The sequence below is a fragment of the Nerophis ophidion genome, linkage group LG05 (assembly GCF_033978795.1).
Source record: "Nerophis ophidion isolate RoL-2023_Sa linkage group LG05, RoL_Noph_v1.0, whole genome shotgun sequence".
NCBI classification, from domain to species: Eukaryota; Metazoa; Chordata; class Actinopteri; order Syngnathiformes; family Syngnathidae; genus Nerophis; species Nerophis ophidion.
Genome location: NC_084615.1, coordinates 15,314,668 through 15,334,075, shown reverse-complemented (window position 1 = coordinate 15,334,075; position 19,408 = coordinate 15,314,668). Strand labels below are relative to the sequence as shown.

Here is a 19,408-nt window from a genome sequence, read left to right as displayed (position 1 = left end):
TTGAAAAATTAAAACCATAATAAACATGAACAGTGTGATTTTCCTACAGGCAGAATTTTTGGACAAACTATGCAAATATACCTAACGTGGCGGCTATAATTTTAAATATTGGGAATTTTAATAAATAATATATCCATCAAAAAAGAAAAAAACAACAGTAAAAATCTAGAAAACGAGCGAAATATTGGAATGTACTGAGAAAATTACATTTTTAAATAATAATAATATACCTAGTCATCTATAACACGGTTGTCACTTAAAATATATATATCTATCTATATATATATATAGATAGATAGATAGATAGATAGATAGATAGATAGATATTGTTTGTTTGTTTGTTTTATTATTATTATTATTATTTTATTTTTATTTTTATATTTGTAGTTTTTTATTTCTTTCTAAAAATGCCCAAAATATCGGAAGTCCTCAAAATAAAAAGTAACATACTTAAAGTATAAACAAAGTTTAGTTAGTCAATTATAAACATAAAATACTAACTTATGAATGATTTTGAAAAATTAAAACCATAATAAACATGAACACTGTGATTTTCCTACAGGCAGATTTTTTTTGACACACTATAGTTATGCAGTTAAATAACATTATTATTATTATTATTATTATCATCATTATTATTATTATGATTATTAATATAATTAGTATTTGGTTTTATTATATTCTTACATGAGGAAAAATAATAATACAAATGTAACAAAAAAGAGCATGTAATGAGAAAAAGCTGAAACTAATCATTAATAATACATAGCTGACACAATATTTGTTTTTAATCTTCTTTTTTTATTAAAAAAAAACATAATTGCCCCTGCATACTTTCACTTGGTGGAAAAAGTTTGGACACCCCTGACCCAAGGTATGAAAAGTATCGATTTGTTTTATTTGAGGCTATATATTAGCGCATACAGATCTGGTATCGACATTCCAGTATCGATCCGCACGTCGCTAGTATCTCACCCTATTAGTCGACTTAGGGATCTGACATCATGTCGCCGTTACCATATTAGGCTGTTTTTTACTTTTTAATATGCTTTATTTCAGTTAGCTGACTCTGTAAAACGTAACATGTCTTGGTTGACTAGATGTTCCTTTACGATGAAAAGAGACGCCATAAGGAATGGCGTTTGGACCAGAGAATGACGCATGCGTTATGTTGTCACGACGACAGGAGACAAAAGTGTGGCTTCTGCTCAAAGATTTGGCTTTTAATTTGGTGTTATTAATACTTCGGTCATTTGTTTGAGTACACATGTATTCAAATGTACCTCCCCCCTGGTAATTTTCCACTGGGATGTTCCTGCTCCTTCTCGAACCTTCTAGAAAGACATGTGTTCCTTTGTATTGACTGGACATGACGTCATAATACAGTATATCAACATTCGAAGGTGAAGACATGGCTGTTTTTCCATCATTTTATACAGTATATCAACATTAGAAAGTGAAGACATGGCTGTTTTACAACATTTATTCCGCCAACAAAGGCGTTATCACTGCAGCAAAGTGAAAAAGTAGATCCGACTAACATTCTGGTTCTATCCAGTTTCGGAGGTATGAACCGCAGTCACTGGAAGATTAATCCACGCAGCCGTTGAGCATGACGTCGGCTGTTTTGTTTCAAACTGAGAGAGGAACCTTGTCTTTCTGAACACAATATGAGGTTTAATGCTTGACATCATTTCAAAATATATGTATTTATTTTGCTCCTCAAGCTATCATTTGCGTACTGGCCACAATTTCTGATCGGAAACGCGGTACTATTTTTCTTGTCGGATGGATACGTAATTTACCCTTGACGTACTCACGCAAAGCGTATAAATAGGACCAGTGGCCGTCGTCCTTCACATTACTTCTTTTCGTCGTCGTCTCGTTCAAGCCTCAGGTGAAATTGTTTTTTAGTATTACTTTTTTTTTTTTTATCTTACACGATTTTATTATCGTTTAGAATGCTGTAGTTATTTATGTCTTTGTGGCACGAAATTAGACTTCCTTTTATTGCAATTCAAATTTGAACTTTACAGTACAGATAAGAACCCGGATTATCGAATGTTCTCGAATTGTATGACGCGACATTTTATTTTTATTTAAGTTTTTATTTTATTTTTTCAGATCTTTCAAATATTGTTGAAGCTTTATCGAGACTTTTGATTCGATACCTTTTGTTTTAATGGTCAATCTTGACGGGGTAAATGTTTTCGACGGTGATATTAATAGAATTGTTTGTGTTTTAAAGGCAAGATGGTAATTTTAGTTAATAGTCACGTGGTTTTAAAAGGGTTCACGTCAGCATTTAAAAAAAAAAGCTCAAGATGTCCGCCGTGACGTAGTATCCTTTCCCAGCTGCGATTGTTTGATTCAAACCACCAGGACTCCTCCCCTTTTGTCTGCTGACTTCACAGTGACGCAAATTTATTTAAAAAGTCACCCCTGAATGGCCAAGGTCAGTAGCTTTTGTCAATTTTAACCACCCCGGTTTTAAGACTTTTCGCAAAAACTGTTAACCAACTCAAAGCTATCTAAAGATTGTCTTGTGCCTGACGGGGAACCGGTATTTGTTACTTTCACGACTAAGTTAGACCCTGTTTTGTTCTTTTTTAGTAACTGTTGACTTATAATGTAATTCAAGCCTCAAACATGTTCATTTGTACTTTGTTAGTAATACTTTTATTGCGACATAGCTGACTAATATCATACTATTTAAAGCAGCAATTTTAATGCCATTATTTGGTTGACTCAATTGACAATTTATGGTTATGACCAAAAAGGTCAGACAAAACTTAAAAAAAAAAAAAAGTCAATTTATGGCTTTGACCAAAAAAAAACCATCCATTTGTTTGACTCGATTGGCAGTTGATGGCTTTGACCAAAACAGTCAGCCAAGCCTTTGAAAAAAATAAATAAAATATATGGCTTTGACAAGTCAGTCAAGACTGAAAATAATAAAGCCATCATTTGGTTGACTCAGTTGGGAATTTATGGCTTATACCAAAAGTCAGCCAAGACTTAAAAAAGAAATAAAATATATGGCTTTGACCAAAAAGTCAGCCAAAACTTAAAATATATAATATATATGGTTTTGACCAAAAAAGTCAGCCAAGACTTAAAAAAAAAAAAAAAAAAGATTTGGCTTTGACCAAAAAAAGTCAGCCAAGACTTAAAAAAGAAATAAAATATATGGCTTTGACCAAAAAGTCAGCCAAGACTTAAAATATATATATATGGCTTTGACCCAAAAAGTCAGCCAAGACTTAAAAAAAAAAAAAAAAAAAAAAAAAAGATTTGGCTTTGACCAAAAAGTCAGCCAACACTAAAAAAAAAAAAATATGTGGCTTGACCAAAATCAGCCAAGACTTGAAAAAAAAATATGGCTTTGACCAAAAAAGTCAACCAAGACTTAAAAAAAAAAAAAATATGGCTCAGACCAAAAAAAAAGTCATCCAAGGCTTAAAAAAAAAAGAGAAAATATATGGCTTTGACCAAAAAAGTCAGCCAAGACTTAAAAAAAAAAAAAAAAAAAATTGCCTTTTGGTTGACTACTATGGCTATTTGTGGCTTTGACCAAAACAACTATTTTGACAGCCATTATTTGGTTGAGTCTACATTGGCAACATATAGTTTTGACTTAAAAAAAAAATTAAAAAAAATCCCAGCCATTATTTGGTTTTCTCAACTGGCAATTTGTTGCTTTGACTTAGCCAAAGTCATTGTAGTTGTGGGGAAAATTGTATTGTCAAAGGCATGTTCTTTCTTCAGTATTTTTTGACCTGGCACTGCTAAACAAATGTGTCTTGCACTTTTAAAAGACATTCGCTCATTTTAACGAGCAATTAGTTGTGTCAAAACTAATTGTTGCCAATCCAAAGTTCATGCTAGTATAGAAATGTCAGTTGCTCAAGCCTTATTTTTTTAGAGAAGATGGAAGATTTTTTTTTTTTGCCCCTTTTTTTACGGGAAATGGACTGAGTTATTGAAGAATGGACTTAGTCTTTAGAGGAAGAATGGACATAGTCGTTAGAGGAAGATGACGGGATCAGCGAGGTCGTTGGACGCGGGGAGCCAGGCAGGACAGGACCAGAGCGTGTGGCGGAACCAAAAGGCGCGAGGGAGGACAGGACCAGGAGCGTGCGGTGGGACCAGAGGGCGTGGCGGGAGGAGCAGATGGGTCCAAAAGAGCAGGCGTCAGTGGTCACCAGATGGAGCCAGAGGCAGGGTAGCAGCGACCAAAGGCCCGTCGGTGAAGTGGTTCGACAGATGGCGAGCCAGGCAGGGCGCGAGTGTCTTCACGTTAATCGCAATGGTGTTGGTTTGTATGAAGGTAGAGGTATCTGTTACAGGCCCTGTTAATCAAAATACATTTTTTGTAGGACATGTCTCGCACAGATCTCTCTTCCCTTTTCCAGGCTATCTGTAAGCGTTTCGTACTTCGATCACCGTTCCTGTTTGCCGACTCATATCGTGGTGGTGTTTGCTGTGACGACTGCCTTGGTAGTGCGGTGGTGAGAGGAACGCCTTATCGGAATTCTCTACCCCTGCGATCACAAGTCGTTCCCCGGCCGGAGAGAGGCAGTCCTTTGTTCGCTAGGCCGACGTTGAAGTTTGTCTACATTTGGGTTTCTTGCAAATCTCTTGGGTAAAGGGAGGGTGGGGCTGGGGGGGCCTTAATCAGTCTCTTCCTAGACTCCACAGCTCTCAAGTTTCCCTTCGCAATGGCTCGAATAAGAAGCATCGCCGTGTGCCCAACATCGGTCAAGTGGACAATTTGCATCGCAGGATAGCAACCCCTAATGTAGTACCCCTGGTGTAGCCAGAGCACATGTGGAGTGTGGTAAAAGTCTCTTTACTAGAATCATTGCAACTGTGTTCAGGCATTATGCTGCTTGTGGGAAGGGGAGGGAGCTGTGTCTGTGTTTTTGCAGATAATTATACCAGCCCTTCAATAGTCTACACCCAAGTCAACATCTTCACATCAGTGCGTAAGGCGGAAATTCTTCGTGTTCACCACAACTGCGGTATTTAAGTACTATTTTTTATGTATTACTCATGCAGATGTAATTACAGCTACTGTTAGTTTGCATTGCCTTGTATTTTGGGTGGGGTCATGCGGGGAGAGGCTTTTTCCTTTGCATTTTCAGTGTGCCGTGTCCTGTGCGCTTTCCAATACCCGAGTACCTGGAAGTCTCCTAACTCATTGTATGTACACGTTTCCTTGCGCTTCGAGCATCACGTAAGGTCATTAAATGTCTTCATTATTTTTAACCCTCATTGTCTTGTAAAATTCCTCCATTGCAATTCCTTTGCAATTAGTTACTATCCTTTGTATTGATAATACAATGAGTAAACTATTTGTAAAGGATTTCTCTATATGCAGAATAAATGCATAGCTTGTTGTGATTGACTACAGTATTGGTATGCATTTGTTTTCTGGGGGAGGGAGCTTTTCTTGTGCTTTTTCAGGTTATTAAGCTTGGAGCATTGTAGAGCACGGATGTGGCCTGGGCTCGAATGATCTTTTCAAAGCGGAAATTGAAGGCAGATAAGTGGAATCCATCAAATATTGATGTTGTAAAGCAGCAAACCTGATATGTTGAATGGGCTGAACTTCCCTTTTTAAACAAACTTGCTATACTTGACTGACGAGAGCTAGCATAGCCCTGCTTTGCCCGTGTACTTAACTATGGTAACATTTGATGGACCTTGCTTGTTGTATCTGCAGTAAAGCATTTGGGTAAGGATAACAATAGTCAGTTCTATGATCTTGTGGGGTTATGGGGTTGTAGGGGTTGTTATTTCTACCTCTCTTAATTCTACAGAGCAGTCCAAAGGAAGGACGCAATCTCCCACGGCAACACCAGAATCATGCTGCCCTTTGATGACTCGGGAGACAGGTTTTAAATACTATGCCACATTAGTCCTCAGCTACATGCCTTTGTGCAACTGTGCAAGTGGCAGGTCTTTGATGGAAATACAAATATCACGCAACTGTGTGACATTTCCAAATTTTGTAGCTGAGGAAAGCTGTGCATTGTGCAGCTTTAATTTGTTGAATGCAATGCAAATGTGTTGCTGTAGTTTGTGCGCTGGTTGTGGTTGTTCGTATCCCTGAATTTCTCTTTACAGAGCTCAGATTTTGAGTGGTTGAAGGATTGAAGTCATCTAATCCAGACATTGTAGTAAGACGTAAACTCATTTGCCAAAATAACAATGTCCTAGCTAAAATGACATCTTGGAACTGGCTTTGTTAACCTCTAATCAAAACAATGCTTTACCAGTTAATTCCTCTTTGCATCTTTCAAATTACAAGATGAGTAGATATAAGTTTTCTGTGGTGGGTGTGTTGTGTAGATCACTCTTTGTTTCAGATGGTTTGCGTCTGTCCCCTCCGATCTCGCCTGCCCTTGAATGCAAAGCCATCTGTGGAAGCTGCCGGCCAATATGTGTAGCCCTGAATGGCGTTCCAACCCCCTGTGCGCTTGTGCTTAAACCCGACGTCCTTCGCAGAAGCCTTGCTCTCTCTCTGTCTCCGTGTGTGCCTCTTTCCATTTTGGTTTCTCACTCAGGTCAAAATTTCCAAATAATCAAAATGCCGCCTGGAATGGCCTAACCTGTGGAACACTGAGAATCCAGTCACTAGAGCAACACCTGCAACTTTCTTTCCCCCCAATGCATCGCTTGTGTCGTGGGTGTGAAGTTAAGTAATTTCGGTTCCCCTAATTTTCATGCCATGGCTTGTAAAGTGTTAACTACATGCTGCATGTACATCATGACTTGATACTACTGCAATGTGTTACAATGCTGTGGGGGGGTGGGGGAGCAACTTCTCTTGTCTTTTTCAGAACTTACAGCATAAATCACTTGAGACTTAAAGCTCAGCACCAAGTTGTGGAATGCCTTGCTTCTGCCTGCCCTTCTAGTTTAAATGTCTTCGCCCAGGAAGAGTAGCTGGTGGTTAATGCGTATTCGACAGGTGGCGGTAAACAACAACCATATTTACTTTGCATTGGACAAGCTCTGCCAAACATTTGGGGGTGTCTCGATGGGGAGGGAGGGGGGATGGGGAGGCTGATGTTCTTTTTCTCCTTATTACAGCCCGTTTGACCCGAGCGAGTCCTGCCCAGTATCAACAGAGAGGCTGGTATCGTGTTTAATGGATATGGAACCGATCGAACCGTACATTATCGCTGGGTGTCGGGACAAGCGCTTGTGTTTTCTAGTTTCAGCCTCGTGTCCACTGACGTAGCAGCCATGGGTTTTCTTTTCCTGGAGGAACAACCTCCTGGGTCTGTTTCTCCAGGTTTTGCTTTTGCCCTCAATACAGCAACAACAAAAAGCAAAAGACTCCGGTGGTGGCACTCCTGACTTGTCGGGACGGGGTTCAATTCCCTGCGGTGTCTTGCTTTTCTCATGTGCTGTGGCTAGTCAGATCTAAGATCAATAATCTATCCAACAGAATTTACAAATGTATAGCTTTACACTCTTACCTTTTCAAGACCTTACCAGAGGTGGGTAGAGTAGCCAGAAATTGTACTCAAGTAAGAGTATGTTACTTTAGAGTTAAATTCTCAAGTAAAAGTAGTCCCCCAAATATTTACTCGAGAAAGTATTTTGTGAAAAAAATACTCAAATACTGAGTAACCTGTTTAATGATGGCAACAAGTAATGCACAAAAACATAAAAATAGCAATGAACAAATTCAGAGCCAGGAATCTCTTAAGCAACTAAAACAATATACATATTAAATAGGTTTTACACTATTGAAAAAAAATTTGAAAATTAATTTTACCTTTGCAACCTCATACGATTATTTAAAAGGGCTACTGAAATGAGATTTTCTTATTTAAACGGGGATAGCAGGTCCATTCTGTGTCATACTTGATCATTTCGCGATATTGCCATATTTTTGCTGAAAGGATTTAGTAGAGAACATTGACGATAGCAGATGATGTGCGCGTGATGTCACTGGTTGTGGAGCTCCTCACATCTGGACATTTATTACAATCATAGCCAGCAGCAGCTAGAGCTATTCGGACCGAGAAAGCGAGGATAAAAGATTAGTGCAAGGGTAGGGAACATGTGGCTCTTTTGATTACTGCATCTGGCTCTCCGATAAATCTTAGCTGACTTTGATTGATTGATACTTTTATTAGTAGATTGCACAGTACAGTACATATTCCATACAATTGACCACTAAATGGTAACACCCGAATAAGTTTATCAACTTGTTTAAGTCGGGGTCCACGTTAATCAATTCATGGTATTGCTTGACATTGCTTAACCTAAGTAATGAATAATTCCGCTGCTAATCACTGTGTTAAAAATAACGTTTAAAATATATAACATTCTCATGCATTTTAATCCATCCATCTGTTTTCTACCGCACCTGTTCAAGTATTTTACTTATTGGTTCTGCTTCAACATAACAATGTTATAAAAAAGAATGAGACTTAATGTTTTAAAAATGTTGGCCTTACTTAAAAATGCACGTATTTAGATGTATTCAGTGTTAAAAAAAATGTTGTATGGCTCTCGTGGAAATACATTTTAAAATATTTGGCTTTCATGGCTCTGTCAGCCAAAAAGCTTCCCGACCCCTGGATTTGCGGATGAGAAAATTTAGTGAAGGACTAGGGGGGAAAAAAAGGCGATTGCAGTGGGAGCGATTCAGATGTTAGACACATTTACTAGGATAATTCTGGAAAATCCTTATCTGCCTATTGTGTTAGTGTTTTAGTGGGATTAAATAGTACCTGAAAGTCGGAGGGGTGTGGCCACGGGTGTGTTGATGCCAGTCTCTGATGGAATCAGTCACGCAGCTGTAGCAGGACAGAAGCTCTGCTGATGTCTCCGGTAAGAGCCAACTTATTACTATAATTTTCTCACCGAAAACTGCCGGTTGACATGTATTCTGATCCATAGTAAAGCTTCATCTTCGGGAATTTTAAACAAGGAAACACTGGCTGTGTTTGTGTGGCTAAAAGCTTCCCCACCTACATCTTTCTTCTCTGACGTCTCCATTATTAATTGAACACATTGCAAAAGGTTCAGCAACACAGATGTCCAGAATACTGTGTAATGTGATTATAGCAGACTACTTATAGCTTGGATCAGGCTGGAAAATGTCCGCTACAACCTGAGACGTCAAACGTACGCGTCGTCATACTGCGACGTTTTCAACACGGCATTTGGTGGGAAATTTAAAATTGCAATTTAGTAAAGTAAACCGGCCGTATTGGCATGTGTTGCGATGTTAATATTTCATCATTGATATATAAACTATCAGACTGCCTGGTCGGAAGTAGTGGCTTTCAGTAGGCCTTTAAGTTTTATATTCATAAATGTAAGTTTTTCAATACCCGACCTGTTTTTTTGTGCCTTTAAAAAAGATTTTGAACTCTACATTAAAGCACATTATCTCTTACAACCAAAAAGCTGTGGAAACGATGACGCTGTGTTCCAAATTTAATTTATTTACTGAGATTGTGTGAGCATATGGCTTTGCACTTTATTTTATATTTTTTGCGTTCTATTTGTTACTTTGAATTTACAATCCCCTGATGCTGTTTTGTACAATTTTTATACTGTTTTGTACTGTTTTTGTACTTTGATTATTATTTTCAACTATTTGTAAATGTTAATTTATAAGTAAAGGTTTATAAAAAAATGAGTGTAAATGTTAATTTATAAATAAAGGTTTATTTAAAAAAAATGTGCAGTTAATCATGTGACTGCCTGCCTCTGTTTGATTGGTAAAACGGAGTCTAACATCACCAGTGACTGCATTTGATTAGTGAAACGCGGGCATGTGATAGATTCTACTTTGAAGGTCTGTGACAAAGCGAGTAGTGAACTTAATGTAGATAAATGGAGCGAATAAAAAGTAGCGTTTCTTCTCTATAAATATAATCAAGCAAAAGTATTTTGCATTAAAACTACTCTTAGAAGTACAATTTATCCCAGAAATTACTTGAGTAGATGTAACTGAGTAAATGTAGCGCCTTACTACCCACCTCTGCACCTTACTAGTCATGTTAATGCCATAGTGCGTCTACATTTATTTTGACTTGGCACTCCACAAATTTGCCAAATATTAAACGTTCGAGCTGGAAAACTTTGCTATATTTTGCGAAAATTAGCTCATTTGGAATTTGCCTGCATCATGTCTTTAAAAAAAAAGCTGGCACAAGTGGCAAAAAAGATTGAAAAAGTTGAGGAATGCTCCTCACTTATTTGGAACATCCCAGAGGTGAACGGGTGGGTGCCATGATTGGCTTAAAAGCAGCTTCCATAAAATGTTCACTCATTTTACAAACAAGAATGTAGCCTGGGTCACCACTTTGTCAACAAAAGCCTGAGCAAATTGTTTTAAGAACCAATCAGTTATTGCAAGGGATTTCACCATCTATGGTCTGTTTTATCAAGGTTCAGAGAATCTGGAGAAATCACTGCCTGTAAGCAGCAAGGCTGAAAACACACATTGAATGCCCGTGACCTTCAATCCCTCAGGTGGTACTGCATCAAAAATCCACAACAGTGTGTAAAAGATATCACCACATGGGCTCAGGAACACTTCAGAAAACTACAGTTGGTCGCTACATCTAAGTGCAAGTTAAAACTACTATGCAAAAGCGAAGCCATTTATCAAGAACACCCAGAAACGCTTCACTGGGCCCAAGTTCATGTAAGATGGACTGATGCAAAGTGGAAAAGTCTTATGTGGTCTGATGAGTCTACATTTCAGATTGTTTTTTGGAAACTGGATGTTGTGTCCTCCAGACCAAAGAGGAAAAGACTGTTCTATGGTGAAAGTGTAAAAGGCAGCATGTGTGATGGTATGGGGGTGTATTAGTGCCCAAGGCATGGGTAACTTACTCATCTTAGAAAGCACCATAAATGCTGAAAGGTACATACAGCTTTTGGAGCAACATGTTATCATGGACGCCCCTGCTTATTTCAGCAAGAAATGCCAAGCCATGTGTTACAACAGCGTGGCTTCATAGTAAAAGAGTGTGGGTACTAGACTGGCCTGGCTGTAGTTCAGACATTGAAAGTGTAAAGGCTAAAATATGAGTCAGGAGAATGGGAAATAATTCCACTTCAAAAATGTGTCTCCTCAGTTCCCAAACCTTTAATGCGTATTTTTAAAAGGAAAGGCCATGTAACTGGTAAAAATGTATCCTGAAACATCTCAAATGTTATATTTCTGCGTGGAGAAGAACTTCTGAGAATGGTGTTTGAAAAGCACTGAGCAGGATGGCTGTTCAATTTCCTTGTTTGCATGCAGTGACAATAAAGGTGTTCTGAAAGGGAATAAGCAGTAGAAAATGGATGGATGGATGATTCTGATCCTAGTTCATATGTACTTTAAAGGCCTACTGAAACCCACTACTACCGACCACGCAGTCTGATAGTTTGTACATCAATGATGAAATATTAACATTGCAACACACGCTAAATTGCAATTTTAAATTTCGCGCCGAAATATCCTGCTGAAAAGTCTCAGTATGATGGTGCGTGTGCGTGACGTCATGGATTGTAGAGGACATTTTGTTCTAGCTATGAACTTGTCTGTTTCCATCGCATAATTCCACAGTATTCTGGACATCTGTGTTGCTGAATCTTTTGCAATTTGTTCAATGAACAATGGAGACGTCAAAGAAGAAAGCTGTAGGTGGGAAGCGGTGTATTACGGCCGGCTTTAGCAACACAAACGCAGCCGGTGTTTCATTGTTTACATTCCTGAAGGTGAAGCTTTACTATGGAACAGATGTCAAGCGAACACGGTTGGATTAGACCACACACACAAAGTACAGTGTATTAAAGGCCTACTGAAACCCACTACTACCGACCACGCAGTCTGATAGTTTATATATCAATGATGAAATATTAACATTGCAACACATGCCAATACGGTCGGTTTAGTTTACTAAAGTGCAATTATACATTTCCCGCGGAGTTTCTTGTTGAAAACATCACGGAATGATGACGCGTGTTTGTGACGTCTCGGGTTGTAGCGGACATATTAGCCCAGCACCACTTACGGCTAAAAGTCGTCTCATTTCATCGCATAATTACACAGTATTTAGGAGATCTGTGTTGCTGAATCTTTTGCAATTTGTTCAATTAATAATGGAGACGTCAAAGAAGAATGCTGTTGGTGGAAAGCGGTGGATTGCAGCTGCCTTTAGCACCGAAACACAGCCGGTGTTTCTTTGTTTGTTGTGAAGCTTTAACACAGAGCGGTCAAGCGAACATGTTTCTCTACGTCAACCAGCAAGTTTTGGGATGGGAAAATTGTGATATTAAGTCTGCTCTTACCGGAGACTTGAGTGGATTATGGGACCTCCTGCAGCAGCTGTCAAAAAGGCAGCTGTGATCTTGGCTCCTCAACTTCTCTCAGAGATACTGGCGTTCACCGCAGCCATCCGACTTTCAGGTATGACTTTATAATCTCACTAAAACACTAATAACACAATAAGCAGATGTGTAGGGACTGAACCGACGAGCCGACAGCGGGATAGGACAAATGCCGGTCCTACCCGAGATGGCGACCAGGAGGCGAGGCATGCGGCGGAGAGTAGACGCGGGACGGACTCCGAGCGCCGCTGCAACCAGCCAAGTCAGGTGCGTACACCACACACCTGCGCTCAATCTGTTCATCTTCTGCTGCAGTACAAAAGAGGCGAAGGAGGAACGATCAAGGCAGGAGTAGGAGAAGGAACAACGATGACCACGACGAGGAAGATCCAGATCACGATGAGCCCCTGCACCAGTCGCAGACAGCGGACACCAAAAGGTGTGCTGCGACCAGCAGGAAGAGCCCGCGCGTTGTGGCGTGACCGAATGGCAAGAAGAGGACAGGTTTATTGAAATAATAAATCAGAGTCAAAGCTTCTACGATGCGTCTTGTGTCAAGTGTCACAGCAACCCACGCAGGGATGGCAGGAAGTCCGACACAGAAAAGAGATTTTCCAGAATTATCCCAGTAAATATGTCTGATTACATCTGAAACTGCCGCCGCCCAGAGCCGCCATTTTCCTTTTTTGTGCTTCACTCTAACTTTCCTCATCCACAAATCTTTCATCCTCGCTCAAATTAATGGGGAAATCGTCGCTTTCCCAGTCTGAATCACTATAGATGCTGGTGGCCATGATTGTAAACAATGTTCAGATGTGAGGAGCTCCACAACCCGTGACGTCACGCGCACATCGTCTGCTACTTCCGGTACAGGCAAGGCTTTTTTATTAGCGACCAAAAGTTGCAAACTTTATCCTCGATGTTCTCTACTAAATCCTTTCAGCAAAAATACGGCAATACTGCAAAATGGTCAAGTATGCATACTTGCCAACCCTCCCGGATTTTCCGGGAGACTCCCGAAATTCAGCACCTCTCCCGAAAACCTCCCTGGACAAATTTTCTCCTGGAAATCTAATGAAATTCAGGCAGAGCTGGAGGCCACGCCCCCTCCAGCTCCACAAGGACCTGAGTGACGTGTCTGAGAGTGTGTCTGCCCAATGACATTATAATTGTAGAATGATTGAGGGCGAGTTATTGGTTTCTTATGTGGGTTTATTGTTGGGCAGTTTCATCAACGTCCTCTCAGCGCAGAAACAACACACAACAACAGCAGTCACGTTTACGTCTACCACTCCACCGTAAGGCAGTTTGTCTGCCGTGAACAGCATGTGACACTCTTAAACAGGACACTACTGCCATCTACTGTCCATGCACTAGCACAACACCTCCAGGAAACTTCAACCCTTTATCCTCCTACATTCACATCCCATCTCCCCGGATTGTAAATAACCTAATGTATTTCTGATGTAAACACCTGTTGTTATGCTATCTAAACTCATTATTTTCTCTGCTGGCTGTACATATCCTACTAAGTCACACCTACACTGTTTCAATGTCCATTTCTCTGTTGATGTAATTGTTGATGACTGAAGTACTGATATCAACCAAAGCTCCTCATCCCACCCCCCGGATTGTAAATAATTCAATGTATATACTATGATGATTAACTTGTGTGATGACTGTATTATGCTGATAGTATATATTTGTACCACGACTTAAACAAGTTGAAAAACTTATTGCGGTGTTACCATTTAGTGGTCAATTGTACGGAATATGTACTAAACTGTGCAATCTACTAATAAAAGTTTCAATCAATCATGCATATGTGACATTAACATCTACAGTGGGGCAAAAAAGTATTTAGTCAGCCAGCGATTGTGCAAGTTCTCCCACTTAAAATGATGACAGATGTCTGTAATTTTCATCATAGGTACACTTCAACTGTGAGAGACAGAATATGGAAAAAAATTCCAGGAATTCACATTGTAGGAATTTTAAAGAATGTATTTGTAAATTATGATTGAAAATAAGTATTTGGTCAACCTGATGGAAGGAGGTTTTGGCTCAAAATCTCACGATACATGGCCCCATTCATTCTTTCCTTAACACGGATCAATGGTCCAGTCCCCTTAGCAGAAAAACAGCCCCAAAGCATGATGTTTCCACCCCCATGCTTCACAGTAGGTCTGGTGTTCTTGGTATGCAACTCAGTATTCTTCTTCCTCCAAACACCACGAGTTGAGTTTATGCCAAAATGGATACATGGATGATACAGCAGAGGATTGGGAGAATGTCATGTGGTCAGATGAAACCAAAATAGAACATTTTGGTATAAACTCAACTCGTGGTGTTTGGAGGAAGAAGAATACTGAGTTGCATCCCAAGAACACCATACATACTGTGAAGCATGGGGGTGGAAACATCATGCTTTGGGGCTGTTTTTCTGCTAAGGGGACAGGACGATTGATCCGTTTTAAGTAAAGAATGAATGGGGCCATGTATCGTGAGATTTTGAGCCAAAACCTCCTTCCATCAGTGAGAGCCCTGAATGGTTGACCAAATACTTATTTTCCACCATAATTTACAAATCTTTAAAATTCCTACAATGTGAATTTTTTTTCACATTCTGTCTCTCACAGTTGAAGTGTACCTATGATGAAAATTACAGACCTCTGTCATCATTTTAAGTGGGAGAACTTGCACAATCGGTGGCTGACTAAATACTTTTTTGCCCCACTGTACTTTAGAAAGTGCAGTGCACAACTGCGCACACAACAGCTGTAAATAACCACGCCCCTCACCTCCCGAAAAAGTATGCAAGTATGACACATAGAATGGACCTGCTATCCCTGTTTAAATAAGACAATCTCATTTCAGTAGGCCTTTAACTACTGAAAGCCACTACTAGCGACCATGCAGTCTGATAGTTTATATATCAATGATGAAATATTAACATTGCAACACATGCCAATACAGCCTTTTTACTTTACTAAATTGCAATTTTACATTTCCCGGGAGATTCTTGTTGAAAACGTCGCGAAAGGATGACGTGTACGCGTGACGTCACGGACTGTGAGGAAATATGAGCGCTGCACACACACACAGCTAAAAGTCGTCTGCTTTAACCGCATAATTACACAGTATTTTGGACATCTGTGTTGCTGAATCTTTTGCAATCTGTTCATTTTATAACGGAGACTATAAAGAACAACGCTGTTGGTGGAAAGCGGTGGACTGCAGCCGCCTCTAGCACCGTGACACAGCCGATCTTTCTTTGTTTGTTGTGAAAGCAGAGTGGTTAAGCGAAGATGTTTTCTCTACGTCAACCAGCATGTGTTTGGATGGGGAAATTGTGATATATATCTTACCGAAGACATCCGTGGATTATTCGTCGCTCTGCAGCAGCTGTGAGCTTGGCTCCTCGGCTCCACCGCAGCCACCTGACCTCGAGGTATGTTTTTACAATCTTTAAAATCTCACTAAAACTATTAAAACAATTAGCAGACAAGGGATCCTCCAGAATTACCCAGTAAATGTGTCTAATTACAGCTGAAACGCTCACACTGCCGTCGCCCGGAGCTGTTTATTTTTTTCTATTCCTTCACTATCAATATCCTAATTCACAAATCTTTCATCCTCGCTCAAATCAATGGGGAATTCTTCGTTTTCTCGGTCCGAATAGCTCCTGCTGCCGGAGGCTCCCCTTAAAAACAATGTAAATACGTGAGGAGCCCCCCACTCTTGTGACGTCATCGTCTGCAACTTCCGGTAAAGGCAAGGCTTTTTTATCAGCACCAAAAGTTGTGAACTTTATCGTCGATGTTCTCTACAAAATCATTTCAGCAAAAATACGGCAATATCGCGAAAATTATCAAGTATGACACTATTAAAATCTAATTGCAGTAGGCCTTAAGAACTGGTTTATAAAATCCAACATATGAAATACGATATGTTCCACCCACGTCAACAAGCAGCGGAACAAATGTGAAGTGACGTCTTGTTCTTACCGGAACCATATCCGTCTCGTTCATGTTTGCCAGCTTCCCGCGGCTGCTAGCATGTATGTCGGCTGAGCTGTGAGGAGACAAAAGACACGATGTGGTCTTTCTTCGCCCGGGACCCCGTCAAGGACTTCGCTTACGACATTTCCGCGGACAGCCCGGAGAAGTGTGGACTATGGTCGCTGCACCGGGGGAAGCGGAAGGTAAAGTGCCAATTAGTGTTAGCTAGGCACGGCCTGCTGGCGGCGAATAACATCAGCAAATGTTCTCCATTTAAGTTGAAAAAATACGACTTTTCCTTTTATTTAAATGTCACTAACTCCCACTTCTCCAATTTGGACAAAATGTTACCTTTAACCTCAGCATCGCCGGTGAAGTGACTGCCTGAGAAAGTCGCCACGTCACCCACTATTAGCCGCCTTAAAAGTGGAAACTGCGATAAAATATCACTTTCATTTGGACATGATGACAAGTGTCTTGGTTAGAATACATACTTGGTTCTAAAAGTGTCTTGACTAGAATAGATACTTAGTTCAATCATCTTCACTGCACGACGACACCTTCTCACTACCAACTTCCGGTTTTCCTTCAAAATAATGGTCAATCACGTGATGCACTGTGATGTCACAATAAACTCCATTTCATTTCAATGACCAGTGTCTCAAAGGGCTGCACAAGCCACAACCACATCCTGGGCTCAGATCCCACATCAGGGTAAGAAAAAACTCAACCCAATGGGATGACAATGAGAAACTTTGGAGAGGACTGCAGATGAGAGTCCAGTCCAAAGTGGATCTAACATAATAGTGTGAAAGTCCAGTCCATAGTGTATCTAACATAATAGTGTGAGAGTCCAGTCCATAGTGGATCTAACATAATAGTGAGAGTCCAGTCCATAGTGGATCCAACATAATAGTGAGAGTCCAGTCACATAATAGTGAGAGTCCAGTCCATAGTGGATCTAGCATAATAGTATGAGAGTCCAGTCCATAGTGGATCTAGCATAATAGTGAGAGTCCAGTCCATAGTGGATCTAACATAATAGTGAGAGTCCAGTCCATAGTGGATCTAACATAATAGTGAGAGTCCAGTCACATAATAGTGAGAGTCCAGTCACATAATAGTGAGAGTCCAGTCCATAGTGGATCTAACATACTAGTGTGAGAGTCCAGTCCATAGTTGATCTAACATAATAGTGAGAGTCCAGTCCATAGTGGATCTAACATAATAGTGAGAGTCCAGTCCATAGTGGATCCAACATAATAGTGAGAGTCCAGTCCATAGTGGATCTAACATAATAGTGAGAGTCCAGTCACATAATAGTGAGAGTCCAGTCCATAGTGAATCTAACATAATAGTGTGAGAGTCCAGTCCATAGTGGATCTTGCATAATAGTGTGAGAGTCCAGTCCATAGTGGATCTAACGTAAAAGTGTGAAAGTCCAGTCCATAGTGGATCTAACGTAAAAGTGTGAAAGTCCAGTCCATAGTGGATCCAACATAATAGTGAGAGTCTAGTCACATAATAGTGAGAGTCCAGTCCATAGTGGATCTAACATAATAGTGTGAGAGTCCAGTCCATAGTGGATTTAACATAATAGTGTGAGAGTCCAGTCCATAGTGGATCTAACATAAATGTGTGAGTGTCCAGTCAATAGTGGATCTAACATAATAGTGTGAGAGTCCAGTCCATAGTAGATCTAACATAATAGTGTGAGAGTCCAGTCCATAGTGGATCTCGTTAATATTATGAGAGTCCAGTCCATAGTGGATCTAACATAATAGTGAGAGTCCAGTCCATAATGGATCTAACATAATGTTGTGAGAGTCTTGTCCATAGTGGATCTAAAATAATAGTGAGAGTCCAGTCCAGAGTGGGGCCAGCAGGAGATCATCTTGAGTGGAGACAGGTCAGCAGTGCAGAGACGTCATCAACTGATGCAGAGATGAGTGGTCCACCCCGTGTCCTGACTTTGAACAGCTAGCGCGTCATCTGTGGTCACTTAATAACCACTCTACACAGTAGAGGAGGGCAGAGCAGAAAAGAGACGGCAGATCAATTGGTCTCAAAAGGGGGTATATTTAAAGGCTAGAGTATACAAATTACTTTTAAGATGAGACTTAAATGCTTCTACTGAGGTAGCATCTCTAACTGTTACTGCTAGAACATTCCAGAGTACTGGAACCCCAATAGAAAACGCTTTTTAGCCCGCAGACTTTTTTGGGGCTCCGGGAATCACTAATAAGCCGGAGTTCTTTGAACAGAAATTTCGTTGCCCGAACATATGGTACAATACAATCAGCAAGATAGGATGGAGCTTGTATTTTATTATGTGGTATTATTAAATGGTGTATTATTCTTTGTCTGTTGTGGTAATATTAAATAGTTGTATAATTGTTTGTTGTCTAATGTTATGGTGGTATTATTAAGTAGGTATATGATTGTTTGTTGTTTAATGTTAAAGTGGTATTATTAAATAGTTGTATAATTGTTTGTGGTATTATTAAAGGCCTAATGAAATGAGATTTTCTTATTCAAACGGGGATAGCAGGTCCATTCTATGTGTCATACTTGATCATTTCGCCATATTGCCATATTTTTGCTGAAAGGATTTAGTAGAGAACATCCACGATAAAGTTCGCAACTGGAGAAAAGCCCTGCCTCTCCCGGTATTCGCAGAAGATGACGTCACATGTTGATGGCTCCTCACATCTTCACTTTGTTTTTAATGGGAGCCTCCAACAAAAACAGCTATTCGGACCGAGAAAATGACAATTTCCCCATTAATTAGAGCGAGGATGAAAGATTCGTGTTTGAGGATATTGATAGCGACGAACTCAAAAAATAAAAACGTGATTGCATTGGGACGGATTCAGAGGTTTTTAGACACATTTACTAGGATAATTCTGGGAAATCCCTTATCTTTCTATTGTGTTGCTAGTGTTTTAGTGAGTTTAACAGTACCTGATAGTCGGAGGTGTGTCTCCACGGGTGTGTTGACGCGCAGTGTCTCGGAGTCGACGGCAGCTGCATGGACGGCA

At 40.0% G+C, this 19,408-nt stretch overlaps 1 protein-coding gene and 1 long non-coding RNA gene across 2 annotated transcripts in view; both read left to right on the top strand.

Moving 5' to 3' along the window:
- The first annotated feature begins 976 nt into the window (after positions 1-976).
- On the top strand, positions 977-12,904 carry LOC133552738 (uncharacterized). The gene is made up of 2 exons (XR_009806760.1): positions 977-12,445; positions 12,682-12,904. It is a non-coding gene; the product is annotated as an uncharacterized LOC133552738 (long non-coding RNA).
- Positions 12,905-16,349: 3,445 nt separating this feature from the next.
- The window catches only part of scyl1 (SCY1-like, kinase-like 1), a 60,271-nt gene continuing 57,212 nt past the window's right edge, over positions 16,350-19,408 (top strand). The window contains exon 1 of the mRNA XM_061900173.1: positions 16,350-16,570. Within this exon, the coding sequence (XP_061756157.1) occupies positions 16,463-16,570 (108 nt within the window). The 5' untranslated portion in view covers positions 16,350-16,462. The remainder of the gene's footprint in view (positions 16,571-19,408) is intronic.